This window comes from Trichomycterus rosablanca, chromosome 3 (assembly GCF_030014385.1).
Source record: "Trichomycterus rosablanca isolate fTriRos1 chromosome 3, fTriRos1.hap1, whole genome shotgun sequence".
Taxonomy (NCBI): Eukaryota; Metazoa; Chordata; class Actinopteri; order Siluriformes; family Trichomycteridae; genus Trichomycterus; species Trichomycterus rosablanca.
In genome coordinates this window covers 48791918-48813686 of record NC_085990.1, presented here as the reverse complement: position 1 = coordinate 48813686, position 21769 = coordinate 48791918, and the positions used below count along the sequence as shown (strand labels likewise).

At 40.1% G+C, this 21769-nt stretch overlaps 1 protein-coding gene across 1 annotated transcript in view; it reads left to right on the top strand.

Annotated features, from left to right (window-relative positions):
- Positions 1-13808, top strand: part of bcl3 (BCL3 transcription coactivator) — a 39336-nt gene extending 25528 nt beyond the window's left edge. Inside the window, exons 4-9 of the mRNA XM_062992318.1 lie at positions 6692-6908; positions 8347-8435; positions 9424-9501; positions 10404-10571; positions 11796-11862; positions 13166-13808. Coding sequence (XP_062848388.1) covers positions 6692-6908; positions 8347-8435; positions 9424-9501; positions 10404-10571; positions 11796-11862; positions 13166-13665 — 1119 coding nt within the window. The 3' untranslated portion in view covers positions 13666-13808. The remainder of the gene's footprint in view (positions 1-6691; positions 6909-8346; positions 8436-9423; positions 9502-10403; positions 10572-11795; positions 11863-13165) is intronic.
- The last annotated feature ends 7961 nt before the right edge of the window (positions 13809-21769 follow it).

Here is a 21769-nt window from a genome sequence, read left to right as displayed (position 1 = left end):
AGCGGCAGCTTACAAAAGAGGAAGCTGAATTATTTCTGGTAAACAATATTTTCCAAACTCTTTATACAATGTGTCACTACACACGTTTAGTGCTTATGTGAGCCATGCTACAGTGTAAAGAGGCTACACCGCAGTGTAAACTGTACACCAGTTGTTCTCTGGTTGGGAACTGGCTTTCCTCTTTCCCACACTGCTGTATGATTACGGCTTACACTAACTGGAGTGTCCCCAATGCTTTCACATTCTGTTCTGCTTTTTCTTAGTCCTCTTATCAGTATTTTCATCATTCCCACCCCTTCTCATCACCCCAAGTAGCCATGTTTAAGCAAACCACAGAAATCACCTCACTTTTCACTGAGGTTTCAGTCATCTTACACTCTGCATGCCAGTTACCAGAAGCTGTGCCTGAGCCATGCCTGTCAACTGTTTTGTGTGATATCCTGTCTCCCATTCACTTCAGTTCATCAAAGCTGAACAAATGTACATATCTTGTGCATGTGCATGTTGATTAGTATATTAAGCTGACATGTACTTACTAATGCTTTTATTTATTTCTTGCATAAAAAACCCCACAAAACCTTCGGTTCTAACAGGGTTTCAGCAGATTTGTATTCTTGGACTGTTCTACTTAAACTAGAGTAAGGTACTGTTTACTATGGAAGCTCTTCTGTAAGTCGCCCTGGATAAGAGCGTCTTCTAAATTCCAGAAATGTAAAATGTAAATGTACTATATATAATGCTGTGTAAATTATTCACATATAATCCTTAAGCTTACTAATAACTCTTAATTTAAACTGGTAATCAGTAAAACTAATATTTTCCATAGTTTTAGAAGCAGCCCCAACATAAATGCATCTGGTTTTCTCTAAGTCCTACAGTAGACCCCCTTCCAAATAAATAAATACTCTCAGTATGTCACCTAGGGCCTGCAACGATTTGCATATTGAATAGAAAAAATCTTGTGGATCTGCATAAAACAATCCAATATACACTGATCAGCCATAACATTAAAACCACCTCCTTGTTCCTACACTTACTGTCCATTTTATCAGCTCCACTTACCATATAGAAGCACTTTGTAGTTCTACAATTAATGACTGTAGTCCATCTGTTTCTCTACATACTTTGTTAGCCTGCTTTCACCCTGTTCTTCAATGGTCAGGACCACCACAAGACCACTACAGAGCAGGTATTATTTAGGTGGTGGATCATTCTTAGCACTGCAGTGACACTGACATGGTGGTGGTGTGTTAGTGTGTGTTGTGCTGGTATGAGTGGATCAGACACAGCAGCGCTGCTGGAGTTTTAAATACTATGTCCACTCACTGTCCACTCTATTAGACACTCCTACCTAGTTGTTCCACCTTGTAGATGTAAAGTCAAAGATGATCGCTCATCTATTGCTTCTGTTTGAGTCACAGGACACTGCCCACAGGGCATTGTTGGCTGGATATTTTTGGTTGGTGGACTATTCTCAGTCCAGCGGTGACAGTGAGGTGTTTAAAAACTCCAGCAGTGCTGCTGTGTCTTATCCACTCATACCAGCACAACACAGACTAACACACGACCACCATGTCATTGTCACTGCAGTGCTAAGAATGATCCACCACCCAAATAATATCTGCTCTGTGGTGGTCCTGGCCATTGAAGAACAGCATGAAAGAGGCTAACAAAGCATGCAGAGAAACAGATGGACTACAGTCAGTAATTGTAGAACTACAAAGTGCTTCTATATGGTAAGTGGAGCTGATAAAATGTACAAAGAGTGCAGAAACAAGGAGGTGGTTTTAATGGTATGGCTGATTGGTGTATGTTCAGCTGACTGTTTCTAGTCTCACTACTACCATCGGTACCTCTTTGTATTACTGGTTTATTTTCTTGTTCAAAAGTGTCTGTACGCCCACAAGCCTGGAACACACAGACCACCACTTACACTGACATTTCAAATGTCTCATGCAGATTCTGAGGCAGCTTGTGCTTGCTGAGTACACACTTTAGTGCACGACATGCAATAGAAATAGAAATGCTCTCAAAAACGAAAAACATTGAATTAATAGTTACATTTTATGTTCGTCATTGCCATGCAAAAGAATAAAGTGAGATGCATTCTTTAGTCCATGGTTGTGCTTGATGGCTGCATGAGTGTGTGAGCAATGTGTGTGTTGTAAGTGTGCATTTGGTTAAAGCAGCTGCTCTGTGTGTGTGCACGCGCGTGTGTGCATGAACTTATGTATCTTCATTCCGAGAAGTCACATGATGCCCTCTACAGGGTAGAAAAAAGGGACTTTCCCTATCACCTTCCTCTCTCTCTCTCTCTCTCTCTCTCTCTCTCTCTCTCTCTCTCTCTCTCTCTCTCTCTCTCTCTCGCTCGCTCGCTCGCTCTCTCTCTCTCTCTCTTGCTCTCTCTTTCTTTCTCTTGCTCTCTTAATTCAAACAGCATTATTAGTAATTGCAGAATTAATTGCTAAAGCATTGAAATGAGAGATTTAAATGTTTTATGTAGCAAAGCTACACTGTTACATGAAAGGACCATCAGAACTCTCTCTTTTGCCCTCTGTGTGTGTGTGTGTGTGTGTGTGTGTGAACTATCTTTCTGACCTATTACACCACAGACCTTTGCTACCATCCCATCAAGGTCACTTAGATCTTATATTGTACCCTAATCGAGATTGAAGCACATTTTTACTCTCTGCCATTTGCCACAGTCTCTGTGTTTTTATTGTCTGTTTTATAGGTTGTCACGTCGATGACTGTACAGCACTTTGGTCAACAGCTGTTTTAAATGTGCTGTATATATAATTTTAACGCTGACGTTGACATTTTGTTCTTTCAACATGATGATTCATTTCTCAGTGTTGGTAAGAGTGTTGATTTCAGGATGTTCGACCTGAAAAGCTTCTGAAACTTAGATTTCCTGTACATTAATCTTTTTTGGAGATTCTGTTAGAAAGCGCATCTCTGTCTACGTGGCACTATGTTCACACTGTTCGAGTGTTGCTGTTGTATGTTTGTTGTACATTTGCAGTGTCTGTAGGCTTGAGTGTCTGTGCAGTATCTGTGTGTGTCTGTACTTTGCATGTTTTGTGCTGTGTGTTTGTGTGTGTGTGTGTTCTTTGCATGTGTTTGTTCTATGTCTGTGTGAGTGTGTCTGTACTTTATCTGTATGTGTGTGTGTGTGTGTGTGTGTTGGTACTTTGTCTGCTTGTGTTTGTGCAGTATCTGTGTGTTGGTACTTTATCTGAATGTGTTTGTACAGTATCTGTGTGTTGGTACTTTATCTGAATGTGTTTGTGCTGTGTCTATGTGTGTGTGTTGGTACCTTGTCTCATGAGTACTTAATACTTTTACTTAGTAAAAAAAATTTTTTGCCCAGACTGAGAATATTTAATCTATTCTGTTATTTGTGCACAGTATTGAGCAGGATATTTAAGCAATTCTTTGATTTATTACATGAACACATGTCCGAAACATATTTGCCTAAGCTAAATGTTTTTATTCACACTTGATTTTGTGTTTTGTTGTATAAAAGGTCTTTTTTTGTACCCTACATCCAGGTATCCTGTAGTTTTTTTTCTTTTTATTTTCGTTTTAATTACGAATGGAAATCTATTCATATACTGGAGGGGAGAGCAAGGGATTTTCCCTTTCTAATCCCTGTAACTCCCTGCCCCCTCCCTCTTCCTTATCATTTCTCGCTCTTTATTTCCCACCCATTCTTGCACTTCGATTTCGGTTTACTTACTTTAGATACTGAGTTTACTCTTCCTGTTGAGGCTTTGAGGTTGGGTTGATTACTTCAGCATAGACAAAAAGTACAAGTGAATGATGACAAAGCTGATAAACTTCCTAATCTGTATGAAAGTAGAGCCGATGTTTGTCAATGAAATTTTAATGAATTTCAATGTTTGTGCAATAACACACATGAGAAGCTGAGTGTTGTGTGACGTGTGGTGACTCAGGATTCAGGAAAATGTATCTGTTCCACAGGAAGGGAGGGCTACAGTCATTGTGACACCAAGGAATTTTTTGGTATCTGTGTACTTTTTACTATTATTTTTACTGAAGCAATGTTTTCCCTTTTTTCTGTCTTTGCCTTTCTTTTTATTTACTTACATTGTTCAGTCCCAACTTTCCCTTTACCCTACAAATCACTGTATTCACTTAGCTGTCCCAGATAAGTGAAGGCTCCCTAATAATACCCATGGATTTGGAATGAGATGTCCGACAAGCTTATGGTCAGACGTCCACATAATTTTGCCCATAGAGTGTACATTGCTAGATATCTGTGTCATGATATGTGTTTGCGCAGTAAGCAGCAAGGAGTTTGTCATTGCATTGTGGCATTGACCTTTAACCTGTTAAACAGGTTCCCTGTGTGAGCTTGCACTGATGGGAATTCACCAAGATGTGATTCATATAAACAATCCAAAAAAAAACCCAGCATGGCCAAATTTTAGAAAGCTACTGTAAACTTGTAAGTGTGGCAAAGTAGAAGTAACAGTGAAAATATTTCTGACCCTGTTGTGTTCAAGTGCTCTATTTTTATTAGTGTTATTATTATTTTTCTGTGCATACTTTGTATAGCCTTATTTTAGTACTGCATTCAAAGGACAACCATCCTATAAAAGATGTGCTCCCCTCGGATGCAATCTGGTATCTCTTAGCAGCGGAAGACGAAATTGAGTGCTCTAAATCGGGAGGAAAATGGGGAAAAAATGCATAAAATAAATAAATAAATAAAAAAATAATTACAGGAAGAAACCTTGAGAGGAACCAGACTCAGCAGGGACCTCCATGAATTAGACTTACACAAAACACATGCACAAATGAATTTAAACTAAAAGTTATAGTTAAACTAAAAGTTATATTCAAAAAGAATAAACAACCAATTGGATCATATCCTGGGAGATAGAGTTAATGTGTTTGGTTTAAGTGATCTGGGTTTGATCCTCATCCCCTGTTTGCATGAGGGTGTATTTGGTACTATACTATTTGGTAGTGGTAGCACAGGTTAAAGTACTGGCCTAGTAATCAGAAGGTTTCTGGTTCAATTCCTGTCACCACCAAGTTGCCAATGCTGGGCCCCTGAGCAAAGCCCTTAACCTTCAATTGCTCAAACTGTATCAGTCAAAATTGTAAGTTGCTTTGGATGAAAAGCGTTTCCTAAATGCTGCAAATGTAAATACTAAGTCATACTAATTCAGGTGAAGAAAAAAGTCTACTCTTTTATACATTTTAAATATTTATATTGATATCAAGCTTTCATAAATGTCTCAGGGAGGGGGGTTGCTAAAGCCCTGCAATGTGCAGCACAGTTACACACTCCGGGGGCAACCAAACACATTCTAGAAGCTTCACAAATAGTGACACAATGTTAATGTTAAATATACAGTATACGCCAATCAAGAAATTAATTACTTACACTTACATAGTATAACAGTCAGTAATAGTATATATTTACTGACTGTAGTCTGTTGCCTGTCAGGGTGTCAGTTTGTCACTCTGTATACCCGGTTTCAACACCGACCTGTGGGCAAGAACCAGCCAGAAACCCATCAGCCAGGACATTAAGAAATAGAAGTGGGGTTGGATTGGCCATACCCTACGCAAAACGGCCGGTATGGTCACAAGACAAGCCCTGGACTGGAACCCACAGGGGAAACACAGAGTGGGGAGGCCAAAACAGACGTGAAGGAGATTAGTTGAGGGTGAGGCAAAAGACGCCGGCCCGTCATGGACCCAGCTGAGGAGGGACGCACAAAACAGGGTCAGCTGGAGGGATGTGGTTGCAGCCCTTTGCTCCACAAGAAGCCTACAGGCATAATAATACACAGTTTAATAATTGAAAAAGACCCCATAGGACCCCCCCCATGACCAGATTATGCTTAGGTGGTGGACCATTCTCATCATTTCAATGATAGAAACTTCGAATTACATTATGTAGTGTGTGTTGTACCTAATAAAGAGGCCAGTAAGGTTAAAAAAACAAGCTTTTAAAAAACAATAATAATACTGCACTTGTTACATTCTTACACACTGCCATATCATTACCATGTTAGTGTCATTGCAGTGATTCACCACCCAAATAATATTTGGCCAGTGAGGGTCCTATAGAGTCCCCTTTCATTGGTGGATGGGGTAGAGAGGGGTGACAAAGAGTACAGACTTGAGTACATACTCAGTAATTGCATACCCACACAGTACATCTATGAGATAGCTGTCAGAAAAATGTACATTCATTTACATTTACATTACGTTTTGCGGCATTTAGTAGACACTTTTATCCAAAGCAACTTACAATAGTGACCGTATACAATCTAAACAATTAAGGGTTAAGGGCCTTGCTCAAAAGCTCAACAGTGGCAATCTAGCAGATGTGGGGCTTAAACCTGCAACCTTGTGATCACTAGCCTTGTACCTTAACCACTGCGCTACCACAAAGCACAATACAATGCAGATGTTTATAAATGTACATTAATATCACACTTTCAAATATTGTTTTATCACTCTCCATGAAAGGTCACATGACTGAATATGCAAACTGACTTACTGGAACTCGTGCTGGCTGTGAGACATTTCACAAGCCAATATGAGTTTAAATGGCAAATCCATAAACAAAAGTTTGTATACTCATTTAGTTATTTTCATGATTAGCGCAAGTGATACTTTCCTTCCACTTTCTGATTGTTAGACTCCTCTTCACTTGGCGATCATCACTCACCAGCCTGGCGTAGTAGAGGCTCTTCTGCTTGGTGGAGCAGACCCTAGAGCACTGGATCGTAATGGACAGACGGCACTGCATCTCTGCTGTGAGCACCGCCAGGAAATGTGCCTTACCATAATCCTCTCCCACCTCTCGCGCTCCGCATGCTGCCTCTCAGACTGCCTGGACTGCAGGAACTATGAGGGTGAGTGCTGGACCGAGCAAGGCAAAATACAGATGGCACAGTGTTTGCACCCAGTGTTTGCACCCAGATGGCACAGTGTTGGCTCCCAGTGTTTCTGGTGGAACCAGACTCACCGTGACCCTGAGCAGAATAAAACAGCTGATGAAAATTTAACAAAATGAACATTTAATCAAAGTCGAAAACAGTCTGGATAATTTTGAGTACTCCCAGCCTTCTAATAAGCAATTTCGGTAAAATGCCAACAAGCTTCTGAATCCTCTCTTGTGGAATCTTTGCTTATTCTTCTCATGCTAATGCTTCCAGCTCATTGAGGTTTGATGGCTTTCGTTTAGCAATTGCTTTCTTTAAATTCCACCAAAGATTTCCTGCTGGTTGGATTTTGGGGTGGCTATTTTCTATTGCAACTGTATGTAACCTTAAAAAAACTCAAATTTAATTGGAAATGTCATTTAATTACATTTTATAATGGTTATATTTATGATCCATTTATGTTTATGTTTATAATTAACTAGTACATTACTGTTGTATATAGTGTAGCAGGTGGCTGGCTCACCATCATAGAAAGGTAAGCGGACATCCCCTGCCTACATCATCGGCCGAGGAGCTTTTTATCCCACGATACAGTGCTCCGAGGGCCGAAATATTAAAAACAGTTAAAATGGGTTTGGAAGCATTTTTGTTTATAGTCGCGGACAAAATGTTGTGGTGTTCCTTAAGCGTGTTGTGTTCAGTGAACATTCTGTTCTGTTCACTTGTTCAAGTAAGTGGGAGGAATCTGCCGTACATCAGATTCGGCCTCTTTTTTCCACGCCCTTGTATTTCACACAGGAGCAGTTCCTAAATAAAAGGGCTATCTTCCAACTGTAAGAGATCATTATGTTTCTCTACATCTTGCCAACTACAAAACAGTTGTATAACATTGTAACCCATCTTTGCCAATAGTGGCTGACTGTATATAAAATTTGTACATATTAAAGTATTGCGGAAAACTTATATTATTAGCCGTACTTGGGCGGCAAGGCAACTCGATGGTCAGCACTGTCACCTCACAGTCAGAAGGTCATTGGTTTGATTCCTAGGTGAATCGGTCCAGGTCCTTTCTGTGTGAAATTTGCATGTTCTTCTCAACCTGTAATAATGTATCGAAAAACCTTTTTATAGGCACCTGGTGCATCTAATGCAGAAACTTAGAAAGTTATGGCAGCAGACAATAATTTTGATGTAAATATAAATTTAATGTGGCCTTGAGTGGAAAAAGGTCAAGCATGGCATCTTAATTTTCTTGTTGTACTCTATAATAACAGAGAGGTGTATTCACAGTGTCTAATCATAAACAAAGCAAGTCCTTGCTTGAACAGGCCTTAAGAACTATAATATTGTTTCCAAAAGCCTGTTTGGTTTAGGAGGCTATTCTTAATACATTCTTGTTTCATTTCAGGCTTGGCACCTCTCCACATGGCTGTTCAGAATGGAAATAAGAAGATGGCCAAAATGTTACTGGACAGCGGAGCGGACATAAACGCTGTGGTGATTTATTTTTATTCTTTATCTATCATTCACCACATATTTTCCCACTACAAACTGGACCTTCTCTTGCTTACACACATTTTACTGTCATTTGGAAAAATAAGAACATGCTATTTGTGATACAGTGATGCAGTGTTGAGTGTATATGAGGTTCTGTGTGGTCAATGGGTGCATTTCATTTACGTGTTCTAACTTGCTGCTTAATACTGTATGTAGCTGCCATAAAAATGAATGGAAATCAACAGGGCACAGCTAGCATGTGTCTGGCAAATACTGTAGCACACTTAATGCTATTTCTTTCAAGGTCGTAATCTACGAGCGTTCTTCAAAAAGTTTCCACACTTTTTTAAACTCTGATTATTAAGAATTTCAAAAACAAATACATGACTTTTCTACATCATCACCTTCAGATGCATTTTTCCAGCGTCGTACCAACTTTTTAATGCCATCAGCAAAAAATGTTTTTGGTTGAGCATGTAACCATTGATGCAGTGCTGCTTTCACGTCATCATCACATGAATATCTTCTTCCCCTTAAAGCTTCTTTGAGCATCCAAAAGGTGGAAATCAGATTAAGCTAAATCTGGACTATAAGCTCTCTAAGTTTCTCAGACACGACCGATTACTCCTCCTCCCACCCTCACCATTTCCAACCAAAATATAAAAGTGTGGAAACTTTTTGAAGATCCCTCGTATAACGTACCCCTCCCCGAGTATACTGAGATTAAATTTTTTTAAACATATTCTTACTGGCTCTGTGTGTGATGTTAGGATTAATCAGATCATAAGGCAGGGATGTTTTAAAATTAAAATTAAAAAGTCCACCCCCCTCCCCGGTAGATCTGGTCCCCCACAATGTTCAATCCATGGCTGCGGCCTTGATTTTTCCACTTTAATGTGGCTTTGGGAGGGAAAAGGTCGAACAGGGCATCAAAACGTTCAGATTATAAAACCATATTTGTGCTGATCAGTTTCTCTTTTCAACACAGGATATTAAGAGTGGCCGCAGTCCACTGATACATGCAGTGGAGAACAGCTGTATGGAGATGGTCAACTTCCTTATTGAGGTGTGGTTACATTTCTGTTACTGTTTTATTACTGTGTATGATTTTAGTTGTGTTTCCTTGTAGTCAACAGTCTACTCTGATGAGGTTTTCTACATACAATTCATTAACTAGTCATTTTTACATTCTTTGTAAACCTTTATGTATACAACAAACAAAAAACACACCTATAGTTATAATAACAAAGATTAGTACAAGTCAGCTGTTCTGATATCTCGTACCTGTACATTTTAAAACTTGTACTACACTAGAAAAGGCAATATACACCAATCAGCCATAACATTAAAACCACCTCCTTGTTTCTACACACATTGTCCATTTTATCAGCTCCACTTATCATTTAGAAGCACTTTATAGTTCTACAATTACTAACTGTAGTCCATCTGTTTCTCTACATACTTTTTAGCCTACTTTCACCCTGTTCTTCAATGGTATAAGTGGATCAGACACAGCAGCGCTGCTGGAGTTTTTAAATACTGTGTCCACTCACTGTCCACTCTATTAGACACTCCTACCTAGTTGGTCCACCTTGTAGATGTCTAGAGACGATCGCTTATCTATCGCTGCTGTTCGAGTTGGTCATCTTCTAGACCTTCATTAGTGGTCACAGGACGCTGCCTACGGGGCGCTGTTGGCTGGATGTTTTTTTTGGTGGACTATTCTCAGTCCAGCAGTGACAGTGAGGTGTTTAAAAATTCCAGCAGCGCTGCTGTGTCTGATCCGCTCATACCAGCACAACACACACTAACACACCACCACCATGTCAGTGTCACTGCAGTGCTGAGAATGATCCACCACCCAAATAATACCTACTCTGTAGTGGTCCTGTGGGGGTCCTGACCATTGAAGAACAGCATGAAAGCAGGCTAAAAAAGTTAATTTACTCATCTGTGTCTCATTTACAGAGAGGATGTAATGTGAACGCACAGTCATACAGTGGCAACACGGCTCTACATATTGCATCTGGTCGTGGGGAAGTGGAGGCTGTCAGAATCTTACTGAAAAATGGAGCTGACAGCAGTCTGAAGAACTACCACAATGACACCGCTGTCATGGTGTCCAAAAACAAGAAGGTATGAAAGTATTTGAGGAAGGAAGGGACAGTAGGGACAGTATTACCGCTGTATGGGGTATAATACAGCTGTACTGGGTATAATTTTGGTTGTTGACTTTTTAGTATCATGTTTTATTTATGTGCATGAACATGACACCTTTGTCATGGATCATTGTTTTTTAGCCCATACAAATAACTAGGGTGACCATGGTTTGGTTTTCAAAAAAAGAGGACACTTGGTAAGATATGGTCAGCAGATAATCTTTCAATTCAGCATTTAGTCTTAAAATAGTCTCTATCATGACGTACGTGTCAGCTTTGCAGGTCATGCATTCTGCTTTCCAAGGATTTTTTTTCTGCAAGTCATCTATTGCATTTACACATTTTATACATGTTGCTTGGATAATTTTTTGTTAGCCAGTACAAATAACTAGCTTAGCTTACCTCAGTGCCTTCTATAATTTAGTTTTATTGTTTCAGCTTTTTTTATTTAGCCAGATCAACCAACCAACCAGGTTAACCAATAGAGGTTCTGCACCCAACTTCATTCCCTTTACACACTAGGGCACGGTGGCTTGGTGGGTAGCACTGTCGCCTCACAGCAAGAAGGTCCTGGGTTCGATCCCCAGGTGGGGCGGTCCGGGTCCTTTCTGTGTGGAGTTTGCATGTTCACCCCGTGTCTGTGTGGGTTTCCTCTGGGAGCTCCGGTTTCCTCCCGCAGTCCAAAGACATGCAAGTGAGGTGAATTGGAGATACAAAATTGTCCATGACTGTGTTTGACATTAAACTTGTGAACTGATGAATCTTGTGTAATGAGTAACTACCGTTCATGTCATGAATGTAACCAAAGTGTAAAACATGACGTTAAAATCCAAATAAACAAACACACTTTAGATTTCTAAAATCTTGATAAGCAGAGACAGGCTAGTTGTGTCCTGTCGATTTTTATTACAGCTACATATCAAGAAGCAAAAGAATCAAACAATATATTATTGACCAAAATCCTACCCAGTGCAGCTGATATTTTAAAATAATATTATAATGTGAATACATATGTAATTGCTGTACATTTTGTATGACTATATTAAAGGTTTAGAGAAATTCATTATGGTGTTAAAGCTGCCCCTTAGTGGTGTGTATCAGTACTTACAAATGCTTGTTCTGTATCATTCACGTGCTTCTAACAATTAATAATAAACAACTGGGTGAACAGTTTGTGATCAATTATGATTTTCTTCCTAAGGTATCTGATGTGTTACGTGGGAAAGCTCCTCGGGGCCACATTCTGAAAACTCAGCATAGCATTAATGGTGAGATACTCAAAGCACATGTTACACTGATACGCTAATCACTGCAAATTTGTAAGATGCTGCATTTATTACCAACTTTGACTTTAACCATTACCTTGCACCATCAATAGTTTGATGTTGGGTTTTTTAATAGACTGACTTTTTAGTTCTTTAAAAATTTGGGCTGGCAAATTCTCACAGATGTAACTAATTCATACAATCCATGTTAATCCATCCACAGTTAATGCTAAAGGTGGAGGGCACAAATAAATGCTTTCACAATTATTGCAAGCATGCAGCTAAGCCATAAATTAATGTTCGGACAGACAAGGGAAGCTCGTTCCACCACTTGGGTGCAAGTACAGAGAAAAGCCTTGATGCTTGTCTCCCCTGAGTTCTGGGTGAAGGATGAAGTCGAGCAAGACCAGAGGATCCGAGGTTGTGTGGTACAGAGCGGGATTATATTAGACCTCGAAGTTAGCTTGGGGCTGGTCCATTTTTGGCTTTGTAGGTGAGAATCAGTGTTTTAAACTGAATGCGTGCAGCTACAGGAAGCCAGTAAAGAGATTGCAGCAGTGAGGTGATGTGGCAGTGTTTAGGTTGGTTAAAAACCAGGCGAACAGCTGCATTTTGAATGAGTTGCAGGGGTTTAATAGTGGACATAGGAGCTCCTGCTACGAGTTACTGGACAAGAATCTGAGTGGCTTCCATGGAGAGAAATGGCCGAATCTTCCTGGTGTTGTAGAGGAGGAGTATTTTTGAGTAACTTTGACCAAAAAAATCCACAAAAACTAAATTTCTATTGATTGTTTACAATCCCGATAAGTAAATAACTTACATTTCTTTCATAATTTACATAAAACATACTTATTATTACTAAACTGTTTAAGTAGATACATCAGCGGGGTTTACAGTGGTACCAGTTATTTATAAGCATGTTAGGGTTTTAACTAATTAAATTAACTGGGGCGGCACGGTGGCTCAGTGGGTAGCACTGTCGCCTCACAGCAAGAAGGTCATGGGCTGATCCCCAAGTGGGGCGGTCCAGGCCCTTTCTGTGTGGAGTTTGCATGTTCTCCCCGTGTCTGTGTGGGTTTCCTCTGGGAGCTCTGGTTTTCTCCCACAGTCCAAAGACATGCAGTCAGGTTAATTGGAGATATTAAATTGTCCATGACTGTGTTTGATATTAAACTTGTGAACTTATGAATCTTGTGTAATAAGTAATTACTATTTCTGTCATGAATGTAACCAAAATGTGTAAAACATGACGTTAAAATTCTAATAAATAAATTAAATTAACTAATAAATATTTTGTTGATTTCAGGTGCCTCATCTCCAGTCAGCTTAAACCGTTCACCAGCTGGCACTCCCAACCCTCAACACAGTGCATCCGTCTCTCCCACAGCTATTCACATATACTCCCCACACAGTCAGTCTGGAGAGAGCAGATCTGGAAACCTTTCACCAGTGGAAGCTCTGGAAACAGACATTTTTCCAAGGACGGTTAATGACACGGTAGCAGATAAAAGTGCAGACTATATTGTATCACTTCATCCTTTCCCCTTTTTTCAAGCACCCTGTTCTCATATGCACATGGAGGCTTTAATGCCAGTTCATCCATCATACTATCCAACTATTGTGCAAAGGCCTTTTTACCCCACAGACAAACCGGTCCTTCTCATCCCAGCCAGGAATGGACAACCCGTCTCTCACCGGTCACCATCGCAACCTACTGTCATACAGTCACGGCCCTCCAGTCATGAAAGTGACCAGTCTGATATATCTAACAAGAGTGCGAGCAGTGAGGGAAAAGGCATAAGTTAATTTTAAACTAGTGCCTTCAAAAAGTATTCACTTGCACATATATTAAATAAATAATACTTACATTAATGATTGATAATAAATATATGTGGCAGGCCCATCTACAAGATATATTCTTCAATGTAGCCTATAATTTATGATTGTGCTAATCACACACTTAATTTTATATGGTTTATTTTGTATTTGTATCATTAAAATGCAGATTTTATTTTTGATGTGAAATGTGTTTTATTAAAAATGTTTTTTAAAGTACCTTTTTCAGCAATTTGTATGGAAAGTCTCTGTCTATACACTGATCAGCCATAACATTCAAACCACCTTTTTTCTGCACTCACTGTCCATTTTATCAGCTCCACTTAGTACTTTGTACTTCTACAATTACTGACTGTAGTCCATCTGTTTCTCTACATACAGTTTTAGCCTGATTTCATCCTGTTCTTCAATGATCAGGACCCCCACAGTACCACGACAGAGTAGGTATTATTTGGGTGGTGGATCATTCTCAGCACTGCAGTGACACTGACATGGTGGTGGTGTGTTAGTGTGTGTTGTGCTGGTATGAGTGGATCAGTCACAGCAGCGCTGCTGGAGTTTTTAAATACCATGTCCACTCACTGTCTAGTCCATTAGACACTCCTACCTAGTTGGTCCACCTTGTAGATATAAAGTCAGAGACAATCGCTCATCCATTGCTGTTGTTTGAGTTGGTCTTCTATCTTCTAGACCTTCATCAGTGGTCACAGGACGCTGCCCACAGGGTGCTGTTGGCTGGATATATTTCAGGTTGGTGGACTATTCTCAGTCCAGCATTGACAGTGAGGTGTTTAAAAATTCCATCAGAGCTGCTGTGTCTTATCCACTCATACCAGCACAACACACACTAACACACCACCACCATGTCAGTGTCACTGCAGTACTGAGAATGATCCACCACCTAAATAATACCTGCTCTGTGGTGGTTCTGTGGGGGTCCTGACCATTGAAGAACAGGGTGAAAGGAGGCTAACAAAGCATGCAGAGAAACAGGTGGACTACAGTCAGTAATTGTAGAACTACAAAGTGCTTCTATATGGTGGTTTTAATGTTATGGCTGATCTGTGTATAACAATTGTCTTATTTCATCAGCTGTATTCAGTAACATGTATTTGATAACTTAGTTAAGATGCGTAAAAATTCATGGAATAAATCACTGTGGTTAGTCAGCTTCTTCTAACACTGCAAAAACACAAATACCCTCAAGTTCTTTGAGGTTTAATGGCTTTCTTGCTCCAACTGACTTCTTTAAATCCCACCAAAGGTCTTTATAGGATTTAAATCTGAAGGCTAAGAAGGCTACTTCAGAATATTCCAGGACTGATTCCTTAACCAAGCTTTGGTTTACTTGAAAGTGTGCTTGAGATCATTGTCTTAATGGAAAGTCCAATAATCACCAAGGTTCAATTTCACCACATTAGACATAACATTCTTCCTCAAAATGCCCTGGTATTTCTGTGAACACATGATGCCAGTCACACGGTCAAGGCTGCATCCCCACATCATCACTGATTCACCTGCTTGACTGCGTGAATGGTACTCTTCATTAGCCTAAAAACACTTTCAGTTTTGATTCATTTCTCCATAGAACTGTGTCTCTGCAGGCCTATCCAAATTCATGGACAAAGTTGTGTGTATTGTGGGGTCAGACCACGCAATCCTTGATTGTGAAATGATCTTTTTACATTTTCTATACACATATATGTCCGGCCTTTTTCAGGTCATCCTGTAGGTCTTTTGCAGTAACTGAGTTGTTATTTGTCTTGATGAGATTGCTCAGGGCCTCTGGACAAAAAATCTTGGGCTTTCTTCTACAGTTACACATTTTGGTGTTGCACCCTAAATCTGTAACTTCCCAATAGTGTCTCTAGGTATGTTCAAGGTTTTAGATCTGTCCAGGTCATTTATGCATCCCTGCATCATCTTTTCACCATACATCTTTAGATGAGAATTACTTCAGAGGACTGGAATGACAAAATTGATAGGGCTACCAGATTTTTGTCTCTTCTTGGAGTACAATATGTGTATCTAAACAAGGTTTTTTATGCACTTTAAAGGAAAACACCTATATAACATCACAGATTAATATTATACTATTATACTATTTACATTTGAGTGTATGTTGCTAAAAGCTCTATTTTGTCTTTCAACTATAGAACCGTGTTTCAGAGTGAAAGTAGCATCTAGTGCTAACTTTTGTAGTTAGATAAGATAGGTAGATTTTTTTACCCATATTTATCAATGTTATTAATAATTCTGGAGCTGACTGTATGTGAGTTTTAATGAATGTGTAAATAGTGTGTCAATATTACTGAGACAGAAAATAAATATTTTTTTCTATTTTTTATTCTTTGTTTTCTCCTCTATTGTTATTGGGTCTGGTAGTAAAAATCTACTACTTATCCCAAAATCAAATCAAGGTTTATTTGACACATACATAGTCATACACAGTACAACTGGCAGTGAAATGCTTTTGTGACTGCTCAGCCACAGTAGTTACAAAATAGACAGGATATACTGTACAAAAAATAGAACTGTTTTAAAATGTAAAAAGTGTAGAAAAATTTGAACATTTAGAATTAAAATTAAAAAAGAAAATTAAAAAATAGAAGCAATTTTAAGTGAACAAAGTGCGCAACAATGACAACAGTTGTGCAAGAACTGAACATAATACTGAACATATCCCATAGATTACAACATGGTTTTGCTATATAATGAAAAGCTATATATATAAAATCATGAAAAGAATGAATGGGAGCAGAACTGGCTTGGTTGTTTTTAACAGGAACAGATTAGTTATTTTATAGGTGATCTGCAAATCCCAAAGGTGGCATGATGGCACAGTGGGTAGAGCTGTTGCCTCATAGCAAGAAGGGTCTGGGTTTGCTTACCCGGTTGGGTGACCAGGGTCCTTTCTGTGTGGAGTTTGCATGCTCTCCCTGTGTCTGTGTGGGTTTCCTCTGGGTGCTCCTGTTTCATCCCATAAGTCTAAAAATATGCAGTCAGGCCAGTTGGAGCTACTTAAATTACCCAAAAAGTATGTGAAAAAAGTATTTTTAAGGATTAAATAAAAGAAAAATGCAATAAATTGGAAGCAGTTCAGGTTGTGATTCTGCTTTGTGCCCATAGTTTCCAGTTGGAACTCCAACCCTGACCATGAATCAATCAATAAATGAATTAAAATATGGACAGGCAGTTAGCAGTATTATTTGTTTGATTCACTTACTTGGGGTGATTGAAGCCCTGTGATGGTTTGCGCCCTGTCTAGGGTATTTCCTGCCTTGTGCTCAGTGACCCGCTGTAAACTTGACCAGGATAAAGTATTTGATAAAAATGAAATACAAATTGTACTGGCCAAGTAGTGCAAATATTTTTTTTTATATTTTAATATAATAGCATATTAATATTTAATGGTATTTATTAACATTTAATTTAAACATTGGGAAGCCATCAGACACTTATTTTGTATTTAGAGGAATTCAAAATATTTTGACTAGCTATTTACATTTAAAACGTTTTATTGTTTTAGTAATTACTATATTAAGTAATTGTCCACTAGCTACTAAATCAACCAGTTAACCAAATTTCCTTCAAGACCCTGACAAACTGGCACACAGAGAGCTGCACACTAGCAGCACTTTACACACACACCTGACACCGTGTCACACACACCGTGCTTACATTTTGTTCCTACAGCTTATACAGTATATACAGTGGGGGAAATAAGTATTTGATCCCCTGCTGATTTTGTAAGTTTACCCCCTTACAGAGACTTGAACAGTCTATAATTTTTATGGAAGGTTTATTTTAACAGAGAGAGACAGAATATCAACAAAAAATCCAGAAAAAAAAACATTAAATAAAAGTTATAAATTAATTTGTATTTAATTAAGGGAAATAAGTATTTGATCCCCTACCAACCAGCAAGAATTCTGACCCCCACAGACCGGTTATGTGCCCATGAGGCACACAAATTAGTCCTGTCCCTGTATAAAAGACTCCTGTCACAGAATCAGTTTCTTCCGTTCAAATCTCTCGACCACCATGGGCAAGACCAAAGAGCTATCAAAGGACGTCAGGGACAAGATTGTAGACCTGCACAAGGCTGGAATGGGCTACAAGACCATCAGCAAGAAGCTTGGTGAGAAAGAGACCACTGTTGGTGCGATAATTCGAAAATGGAAGAAATAAAAGATCACAGTTAATCGCCCTCGCTCTGGAGCTCCATGCAAGATTTCACCTGGTGGGGTAAGAATGATTCTGAGAAAGGTGAGGTCAGTCCAGAACTTGTCAATGATCTCAAGGGAGCTGGGAGCACAGTCACCAAGAAAACCATTAGTAACACACTTCGCCGTAATGGATTGAGATCCTGCAGTGCCCGCAAAGTCCCTTTGCTCAAGAACGCTCATGTACAGGCCCGTCTGAAGTTTGCCAATGAACACCTGAATGATTCAGAGAAAGCTTGGGAGAATGTGATATGGTCAGATGAGACCAAAATTGAGCTCTTTGGCATCAACTCCACTCGCCGTGTTTGGAGGCAAAGAAATGCCCGGTGGGGATGGTGTTCTTGGGGTCATATCCAGCATTTCTCTGCTCCCAGCTCCCTTGAGATCATTGACAAGCTCTTCCCGTGTAATTCTGGACTGACCTCACCTTTCTCAGAATCATTCTTACCCCACCAGGTGAGATCTTGCATGGAGCTCCAGAGTGAGGGTGATTGACTGTGATCTTGTATTTCTTCCATTTTCGAATTATCGCACCAACAGTGGTCTCTTTCTCACCAAGCTTCTTGCTGATGGTCTTGTAGCCCATTCCAGCCTTGTGCAGGTCTACAATCTTGTCCCTGACGTCCTTTGATAGCTCTTTGGTCTTGCCCATGGTGGTCGAGAGATTTGAACGGAAGAAACTGATTCTGTGACAGGAGTCTTTTATACAGGGACTGGACTAATTTGTGTGCCTCATGGGCACATAACTGGTCTGTGGGGGTCAGAATTCTTGCTGGTTGGTAGGGGATCAAATACTTATTTCCCTTAATTAAATACAAATTAATTTATAACTTTTATTTAATGTTTTTTTTCTGGATTTTTTGTTGATATTCTGTCTCTCTCTGTTAAAATAAACCTTCCATAAAAATTATAGACTGTTCAAGTCTTTGTAAGGGGGTAAACTTACAAAATCAGCAGGGGATCAAATATATATATAAAAGTGTGTGTGTGTGTAAAGTAAATTTACAAGGTGTGTATAAGTGTGTGTGTATATGTGTATAAGTGTTTGTGTATATAAGGGTGTGTATATGTTTGTGTGTATAAATGTGTGTATATGTGTCTGTGTAGTTTATGTGTATATATATAAATATATATATATATATATATATATATATATATATATATAAGTGTGTGTGTTTAAAGTAAATTTACTAGGTGTGTATATGTGTGTGTGTATACGTATATATATGTGTGTGTATATGTGTGTGTATAAGTGTGTGTGTATATACAGGGGTTGGACAATGAAACTGAAACACCTGGTTTTAGACCACAATAATTTATTAGTATGGTGTAGGGCCTCCTTTTGCGGCCAATACAGCGTCAATTCGTCTTGGAAATGACATATACAAGTCCTGCACAGTGGTCAGAGGGATTTTAAGCCATTCTTCTTGCAGGATAGTGGCCAGGTCACTACGTGATGCTGGTGGAGGAAAACGTTTCCTGACTCGCTTCTCCAAAACACCCCAAAGTGGCTCAATAATATTTAGATCTGGTGACTGTGCAGGCCATGGGAGATGTTCAACTTCACTTTCATGTTCATCAAACCAATCTTTCACCAGTCTTGCTGTGTGTATTGGTGCATTGTCATCCTGATACACGGCACCGCCATTGGATGCACATGGTCCTCCAGAATGGTTCGGTAGTCCTCGGCAGTGACGTGCCCATCTAGCACAAGTATTGGGCCAAGGGAATGCCATGATATGGCAGCCCAAACCATCACTGATCCACCCCCATGCTTCACTCTGGGCATGCAACAGTCTGGGTGGTACGCTTCTTTGGGGCTTCTCCACACCGTAACTCTCCCGGATGTGGGGAAAACAGTAAAGGTGGACTCATCAGAGAACAATACATGTTTCACATTGTCCACAGCCCAAGATTTGCGCTCCTTGCACCATTGAAACCGACGTTTGGCATCGGCACGAGTGACCGAAGGTTTGGCTATAGCAGCCCGGCCGTGTATATTGACCCTGTGGAGCTCCCGACGGACAGTTCTGGTGGAAACAGGAGAGTTGAGGTGCACATTTAATTCTGCCGTGATTTGGGCAGCCGTGGTTTTATGTTTTTTGGATACAATCCGGGTTAGCACCCGAACATCCCTTTCAGACAGCTTCCTCTTGCGTCCACAGTTAATCCTGTTGGATGTGGTTTGTCCTTCTTGGTAATATGCTGACATTACCCTGGATACCGTGGCTCTTGATACATCACAAAGACTTGCTGTCTTGGTCACAGATGCGCCAGCAAGACGTGCACCAACAATTTGTCCTCTTTTGAACTCTGGTATGTCACCCATAATGTTGTGTGCATTGCAATATTTTGAGCAAAACTGTGCTCTTACCCTGCTAATTGAACCTTCACACTCTGCTCTTACTGGTGCAATGTGCAATTAATGAAGATTGGCCACCAGACTGGTCCAATTTAGCCATGAAACCTCCCACACTAAAATGACAGGTGTTTCAGTTTCATTGTCCAACCCCTGTATATATATATATGTAAGTTTGTGTGTGTATATATATATATAAGTGTGTGTTTTTGTGTTACATGTGTTTGTGTATAAGTCTGTGTGTGTGTGTGTGTGTGTGTGTGTGTGTGTGTGTGTGTGTGTGTGTGTGTGTGTGTGTGTGTGTGTGTGTGTGTGTGTGTGTGTGTGTACAATCGTAGGTGTGTATATACAGTGTATCACAAAAGTGAGTACACCTCTCACATTTCTGCAAATATTTTATTATATCTTTTCATGGGACAACACTATAGACATGAAACTTGGATATAACTTAGAGTAGTCAGTGTACAGCTTGTATAGCAGTGTAGATTTACTGTCTTCTGAAAATAACTCAACACACAGCCATTAATGTCTAAATAGCTGGCAACATAAGTGAGTACACCCCACAGTGAACATGTCCAAATTGTGCCCAAAGTGTCAATATTTTGTGTGACCACCATTATTATCCAGCACTGCCTTAACCCTCCTGGGCATGGAATTCACCAGAGCTGCACAGGTTGCTACTGGAATCCTCTTCCACTCCTCCATGATGACATCACGGAGCTGGTGGATGTTAGACACCTTGAACTCCTCCACCTTCCACTTGAGGATGCGCCACAGGTGCTCAATTGGGTTTAGTCCATCACCTTTACCTTCAGCTTCCTCAGCAAGGCAGTTGTCATCTTGGAGGTTGTGTTTGGGGTCGTTATCCTGTTGGAAAACAGTTTTCGAAGGGAGGGGATCATGCTCTGTTTCAGAATGTCACAGTACATGTTGGAATTCATGTTTCCCTCAATGAACCGCAGCTCCCCAGTGCCAGCAACACTCATGCAGCCCAAGACCATGATGCTACCACCACCATGCTTGACTGTAGGCAAGATACAGTTGTCTTGGTACTTCTCACCAGGGCGCCGCCACACATGCTGGACACCATCTGAGCCAAACAAGTTTATCTTGGTCTCGTCAGACCACAGGGCATTCCCGTAATCCATGTTCTTGGACTGCTTGTCTTCAGCAAACTGTTTGCGGGCTTTCTTGTGCGTCAGCTTCCTTCTGGGATGACGACCATGCAGACCGAGTTGATGCAGTGTGCGGCGTATGGTCTGAGCACTGACAGGCTGACCTCCCACGTCTTCAACCTCTGCAGCAATGCTGGCAGCACTCATGTGTCTATTTTTTAAAGCCAACCTCTGGATATGACGCCGAACACGTGGACTCGACTTCTTTGGTCGACCCTGGCGAAGCCTGTTCCGAGTGGAACCTATCCTGGAAAACCGCTGTATGACCTTGGCCACCATGCTGTAGCTCAGTTTCAGGGTGTTAGCAATCTTCT